The 7,314-nt window shown below is 38.6% G+C and overlaps 1 protein-coding gene across 3 annotated transcripts in view; it reads right to left on the reverse strand.

The window, feature by feature from the left end:
* txlng (taxilin gamma) overlaps nucleotides 1-2,306 on the reverse strand; it is a 101,821-nt gene extending 99,515 nt beyond the window's left edge. For 2 of the 3 annotated variants that reach the window (XM_069889890.1, XM_069889888.1), the window contains exon 1: nucleotides 1,916-2,306. In XM_069889890.1, the coding sequence (XP_069745991.1) occupies nucleotides 1,916-2,067 (152 nt within the window). In that variant the 5' untranslated portion in view covers nucleotides 2,068-2,306. The remainder of the gene's footprint in view (nucleotides 1-1,915) is intronic. The other variant, XM_069889895.1, reaches the window with a different exon arrangement.
* Between the last annotated feature and the right edge of the window lie 5,008 nt (nucleotides 2,307-7,314).

Consider the following 7,314-nt stretch of genomic DNA (forward strand, 5'->3'; position numbering starts at 1 on the left):
TTGGGAGAAATCTAGACTTAAATGGGAAAGTGATTTAACTTATAGTTTTCCCGAAGATAATTGGGAGGCTATGTGCCATGGTAGTGTAACTAAAGTGACAAATGTACGATATGGAATGGTTAATTATAATTTTTTGCATCAGTTATATTTGACTCCAGAGAAATAAAAAAAATATGGGTTTAGTAATTCGGATTCTTGTTTTGGATGTGGATTATGTCTTGGAACTTTTTTACATGCTGTCTGATCTTGTGTTAAGCGACAACTGTTTTGGGAAGGAATTAGATTGGTTTTGGAAAAATTATTTAACATTAAATTGTCGTTAGACCCATTGATTTTTTTTTTGTTGGGATATATGGTTTCTTTGAAAGGACTAGGGTTGGATTTGCACGTCTAGTGCTGTCCGTAGCACGAAAATGTGTAGATAGTACTTAGAAAGATAATGTCGAGATTAACAACACGCTGGCATAATGAATTGAGAATGTATTATTATGGAAAAAATTACATGTAATTTACATGATAATTATTATTTTTTTGTTAAAATGTGGTCTCCTTATTTGGAGTATATGAATTTGGAAATACTTTGAAATATTCTTTATATTAACTGTATTGTTTTTATATTTGGCTCCCCTCAAGGGAGCTGGCTGAAGGGGTGGGAGAGTGGGTGGGGTTTTTTTTAAATATAAAAATTTGTTTTTCCACTTTTCTTTATGTTTAACTGTATTTTATTAAAGTCTTTAAATAAAGTTTCAAAAAAAAGGCATCAGTCTCTGAGGTTCCATGGTCCGTTCTTCACTCCCCTACTCAACAGAATTGTAATCTGAATTTAATGGTATTTAAAGAAACTTGTCCGTGAACTACTCTTTGCAGATGATGCCGCTTTAGTTGCCCATTCAGAGCCAGCTCTTCAGCGCTTGACGTCCTGCTTTGCGGAAACTGCCAAAATGTTTGGCCTGGAAGTCAGCCTGAAGAAAACTGAGGTCCTCCATCAGCCAGCTCCCCACCATGACTACCAGCCCCCCCACATCTCCATCGGGCACACAAAACTCAAAACGGTCAACCAGTTTACCTATCTCGGCTGCACCATTTCATCAGATGCAAGGATCGACAATGAGATAGACAACAGACTCGCCAAGGCAAATAGCGCCTTTGGAAGACTACACAAAAGAGTCTGGAAAAACAACCAACTGAAAAACCTCACAAAGATAAGCGTATACAGAGCCGTTGTCATACCCACACTCCTGTTCGGCTCCGAATCATGGGTCCTCTACCGGCACCACCTACGGCTCCTAGAACGCTTCCACCAGCGTTGTCTCCGCTCCATCCTCAACATCCATTGGAGCGCTCACACCCCTAACGTCGAGGTACTCGAGATGGCAGAGGTCGACAGCATCGAGTCCACGCTGCTGAAGATCCAGCTGCGCTGGATGGGTCACGTCTCCAGAATGGAGGACCATCGCCTTCCCAAGATCGTATTATATGGCGAGCTCTCCACTGGCCACCGTGACAGAGGTGCACCAAAGAAAAGGTACAAGGACTGCCTAAAGAAATCTCTTGGTGCCTGCCACATTGACCACCGCCAGTGGGCTGATAACGCCTCAAACCGTGCATCTTGGCGCCTCACAGTTTGGCGGGCAGCAGCCTCCTTTGAAGAAGACCGCAGAGCCCACCTCACTGACAAAAGGCAAAGGAGGAAAAACCCAACACCCAACCCCAACCAACCAATTTTCCCTTGCAACCGCTGCAATCGTGTCTGCCTGTCCCACATCGGACTGGTCAGCCACAAACGAGCCTGCAGCTGACGTGGACTTTTTACCCCCTCCATAAATCTTCGTCCGCGAAGCCAAGCCAAAGAAAAGAAGGTTTGTTACAAATTTTCTTTCCACATTGTCAGAAGAAAAATAACAGCAACACTCACCAGCTGGTCATCAATCTCTTTAACCTCTTGGCCTTCTCTTTTGTTCTGTTAAACTCTCTCTGTGCTCTCCTAATTTCCTGCTGAATTCTCTCATATTGTTCTAATTTTCCCTCAATCCTTTGTTGATTTAAATTGTCAGGCTGTTTTCTCATTCTTACACTGATTTTAAACTTTTTGTTTCTTCTTCTGTTTTCTTCTATCTGCTTTCTTCTGACTTATTGGATTAGATTGCACTTTAATTCTGGAGGCTGATGGTGTTGGGCCTTAAGAGTTCCTGATTTATTAGAAACTGACATATAGCAGCAAAGAATATGGAGCTCCTACTGTCAGAAGTGTTGGCTAAGCTTGAACCAAAGGTGCTCTTTCCTCCTTGACTGGAGTTTTGATCTGGACCTCAGCAAGTGTTAATAGTCTTTCTTCTGGGTTGCCATGGTTTTCTTTGTGAGGTCACATGACTTTACCTCCAGGATAACAATGGGATGAGCTGATTTCATCCCCCCAGGCTTTGTGTCCTTATAAAAACTCAGGGTGGAGGAATTTTTCTTTTGCACTGCCGTTAAGCTGTAATTCTGCCTTACCCATAGGAATAAGAATCTCAGGGTGTATGTGATGTCATGTATGTACTCTGACAATAAATCTGAATCTGAATAAACACTATTCCAACATACTTTCAGTATGTGTAAGAGTAACCTGGTACACAATTTGTATCACTTCTCTTGAATCTGCAGCTTGTGGTCCCCCACTTAACAAGAATTTGTCCAAAGAACCCTGCAGCACAGGAACACGCTCTTTGGCCTTCTAGTCAGGGGTAAATTGTTTTTCCACGTGGTCCCATCAACCTGCACCCAGATCATAGCCATCCATATTCCTCCCATCCATGTACCTATCCAAATTTCTTTTAAATGTGGTAATTGAATCCGCATTCACCACTTCCATTGGCAGTTTATTCCACAGTATCACCACCCTCTGAGTGTTGACGTTCCTCTTAAACATTTTACCTTTCACCCTAAATCTGGCTAGTAATTGTGTCACCCCACCTCACTTGAAAAAGCCTGCTTTTAAATTATACCCTTCATAATTTTGTACACTTCTGTCAAAATCTCCCCTTGTTCTCAGATTTATTCCTATGCTTTAGGAATAAAGACCTAACCAAATCAGTCTTTCCCTATAATTTAGCTCCTCAAATCCTGGCAACATCCTTGTAAATTTTCTCTTTACTCTTTCACTGTGATGAATATCTTTCCTGTAAAACTGCTCAGATTTTGCCCACTAATGTCTTATACAACTTCAACATAACATCCTAACTCCTATACTCAGTATTTTGATTTATGAAGGCCAATTTGCCCAGAGCTCTCTTACAATCCTATCTACTTGTAGCATCACTTCAATGGAATTATGGATCTGTAGCCCCAGACCCTGCCTAAAGTGCAGCACTTCACACATAAATTGAATATGCCATTTTGGTGTCCGTTTTCTCATCTGGTCTAGATCCTGCTGCAAGCTTTGAAAGCCTTGCTTCCCATGCACTACACCCCCAATCTTAGTGGATCTGCAAATTTGATGATTCAAGTTACCACATTATCATCCAGATTGCTGATGTAGATCACAAACAACAATGGACCCAGAACCAATCCCTGAGGCATGCTTCTAGTCATTTTCCAGTCAGGAAGGCTTTTACCCCTCTCTGGATTTTCCTGCAAAGTCAACGTCATCACAACTCAGACCCCACAGTCCCAGTCTCCTTCCCCACTAGTCTAAATAAATCCAAGAAGAACTTTTTTTTTGAAAGATGGTGTCAGAGTTTGGTGACTTTCCTAGCCTTTGAATGGCTTGTAAAAGAAAGCTTTTCACTGAATCTTGGTACACATTTATAAATCTAATAAATAAATCAGACTTCTGACTTTTGTTGAAGTCACACCACTGACAACTGATGAAACATGGACATAGCTTTACTCAACTCCTAATTGCAATTGAATCATTCAAGCACCCACATCTTGCACAGGAGTCTTTCCATCAAGACAGGAACTGAATCAGAGAGTCCTACACTTGACAACCCTCCCTCTGAGGGTCCCTTTGCAATTCCTGGTTCTTGTTCTGTTCTACAGTTTGATAAAATCCTGTTTCCAAAACCCATCTCCCTCCTATTCCTTTTGTATTATACAATAAGACAGTGCCACATGGATAGTCCTGTCTTTGTCCTATCTTTGTCCTGTTACAGCTGAAACTATTAATCAGCATGCTATCATCTCCAATTTCCCATTCACCAATTTAGTAATATTCTATTTTTTAGTTCTTTCTGGAATCTATTATCGCTGACAGTCCATACAAGGACTCCATTGTCCAAATGGTTGTATTGACTAGGCCTCACCACTGGAGTATTTATCTGTCTTAACCTAGACTTCTGTCTTTAATTACCGCTCTAATGGCCAGCTCTTCTATATGTCATTAAGGTCTTGGATGCCCATGAAGATGTCTTAGAATGAATCTGTTATTTCTTATCTCACTACAACCACCTGGGTCTTCTCTTATTTCTTTGAATTTATTGCATCTGAAATCTTGGACTTAACCGGGCCACCGATCTTCCGAATGAATGCCACACAGTACATTCACATTTGTCCCTTGTGGTTCTAGCCTGTAGAAATATCACAAATTTCCACTGATGGTTTCTTCATATTTCAGAGTTATTGACAGAGTACATACATGACATTACATACAACCCTGAAATTCCTTTTTTCTGTGAGTGAGGCAGAATTACCACTTATTGATAGTGCAAAAAAAACTATAGCATATATATGTAAACAAATAAAGAACTGTAAACAGATAACAAATGTATACAAACTGACTACAATACATAGAGAATTTTTTAAAAAATCAATGAAGTGCTCAAATGAGCATCATTAATAAGTCCCTAATGAGTTTATGGAAGGGTAGCAGATGTTCCTGAACTTGGTAGTGCAACTCTTTCCCAATGGGAGCAGCAAGAACAGAGCGTGTCCTGGGTGGTGTGGATCCTTGATGATTGCTGCTGCTCTCCAAAGCCAGTTTTCCCTGTAGATGTTCTCAGTAATGGGGAGGGTTTTGCCTGTTATATCCTGGGCTGTGTCCACTACCTTTTGGAGAGCTTTATGCTCAGGCATATTGGTGTCCCCATACCAGACCGTGATGCAGCTGGTCAGCTCACTTTCCACCATACATCTGTAGAAATTTGCCAGGGTTTATGGTGTCATAGCAAACCTCTGCAAACTCCTGAGGAAGTAGAGGTGCTGACGTGCTTTCTTCACAATATCATTGGTCTGTTGGGTCCAGAAAAGATCCTCTGAGATGGTGACTCCAAAGAACCTAATTTTGCTCACCCTCTCCACCTCTGATTCCCCCAATGATCACTGGATTATATACCTCTGGCTTTCCTTCCTGAAGTCAACATTCAGCTCCTTGGTTTTGGTGACATTGAGTGCAAGGTTGTTGTTAGTGCACCATTCACCCAAGTTTTCAATCTCACACCTGTATGCTGTTTCATCACATTTATACAACCCACTACCGTGATATCGTTGGCAAATTTATGGATGGTGTTATTGTCGTATCGAGCCACACAGTCATCGGTGTAAAGTGGGTAGAGTAGGGTCTAAGAATGCAGGGCTGTAGTGCTCTGGTACTGACAGAGATTGTAGAGGAGAAGTTCTTACTAATCCTCACTGATGATGGTCAGAAGATGAGGAAATCCATGATTCATTTACACAGTGGGGTACTGATTTCCAGGTCTTGAAGTCTGCTGATCAGTTTTGAGGGGATGATGGTGTTAAATGCCGACAGTAATTGATAAAGACCATCCTGATGATGCTTCTTTGCTGTCCAGATGTTCCAGGGCTTTATGTAGAGGCAGCGAGATGGCATGTGCCGTAGACCTGTTGCTGCGATAGGCAAACTGGAATGTATCCATATCACTGCTCAGACGAGCTGATATGCTTCAACACCAGCCTTTCAAAACACTTCATCTCTGTTTTTTTTTAAAACTTTATTTAAGAATTTTATAAGATATTACTAAAAAAGGAAAATACAAGATACAAATAAAGATATATAAAAAAGAAGAAAAAGTATAAAAAATAATAATGGTGATGGTAGTAATACCCCCCCACCTTCTCCCCTCCTCCCTCTACTAACTACATCATTTTAACTCCCTCCCTCATCCTTCGGAGCCTTAAAAAAATTAAACATTTAAAATTAGTTAATCAACATGCCAACTCTTTACATAACTCTTACTTAAGATCAATAATCATACAATCCAAATATAAACTCCACATTTTAATAAAAAAGAATAATTCTTTCACAAATTGTAAATTATTCTTCCAAATATAAATATGATTGCAATTTATTATGCCATCTTTGTATATTCAATTCCACATCAAAAGAGAATTTGCAGAAATACCAAATTTCTCTTGTAATCTATTAAATGTAGAACATTTACCCACCTTCAAACAATCTTGTATTATACTAATTCCTTTCAATTTCCAATTTTTTAAATAAGGATTATTTAAAGAAAATGGAATTAATTTATTCTGATACAATGGTGATTTAATTGAAATTTTCCCTTTAGAACCTATAAGCTGATCCTGCTTATACCAAATATCCAATATATGTCTTAATACTGGTAAATTATATTTTTGTAACAATAAAGGATTCCATTTATAAATAAATTGATTAATTTCTTATTCAAAAATTTGATCCAACTCAACTTTAGCCCAAACTGGTGATTGTTGAACATCAAACAACCTATTAATAAATTTCAACCGTGCTGCTTCATGATAATTTTGAAAATTTGGTTATTTAAGTCCTCCCCATTCATACCACCACGTTAATTTATGCATAGAGACCCTAGATAATTTACCCTTACATAAAAATAATCGAATTACTTTATTTAATTCTTTAAAAAATTTCGGGATCCGACATGGAATAGATTGAAAAAGATATTGTATACAAGGATAAATATTCATTTTTATACAATTTACTCTCCCAATTAAAGTTAATGGGAAATCTTTCCATTTCTGTAAATAAATTTTAATCTTATTCAACAAAGGCATATAATTCAAAATATACAAGTCCTGATAATCTTTATTAACTATAACTCCTAAATATTTAATCTTAGCAGACCATTTACATTTAGCAATCTGTTTACAATCTAAATAATCCTCATTTAATATCAGCAATATTTAACTCTTCTCCCCATTAACCTTATAACTTGACAGTGTGCCATATTGATGTAATAAATTTTGCAACATCCTTAAAGATTCTTTAGGATATGTTAGATATATTAAAACATCATCAGCAAACAAATTAATCTTATATTCTTGTTCACCTACTTTAATACCTTTAATATCCAAATTTTGCCTCATGGCCTGAGCTAA

The sequence above is a fragment of the Narcine bancroftii genome, chromosome 7, assembly GCF_036971445.1.
Source record: "Narcine bancroftii isolate sNarBan1 chromosome 7, sNarBan1.hap1, whole genome shotgun sequence".
Taxonomy (NCBI): domain Eukaryota; kingdom Metazoa; phylum Chordata; class Chondrichthyes; order Torpediniformes; family Narcinidae; genus Narcine; species Narcine bancroftii.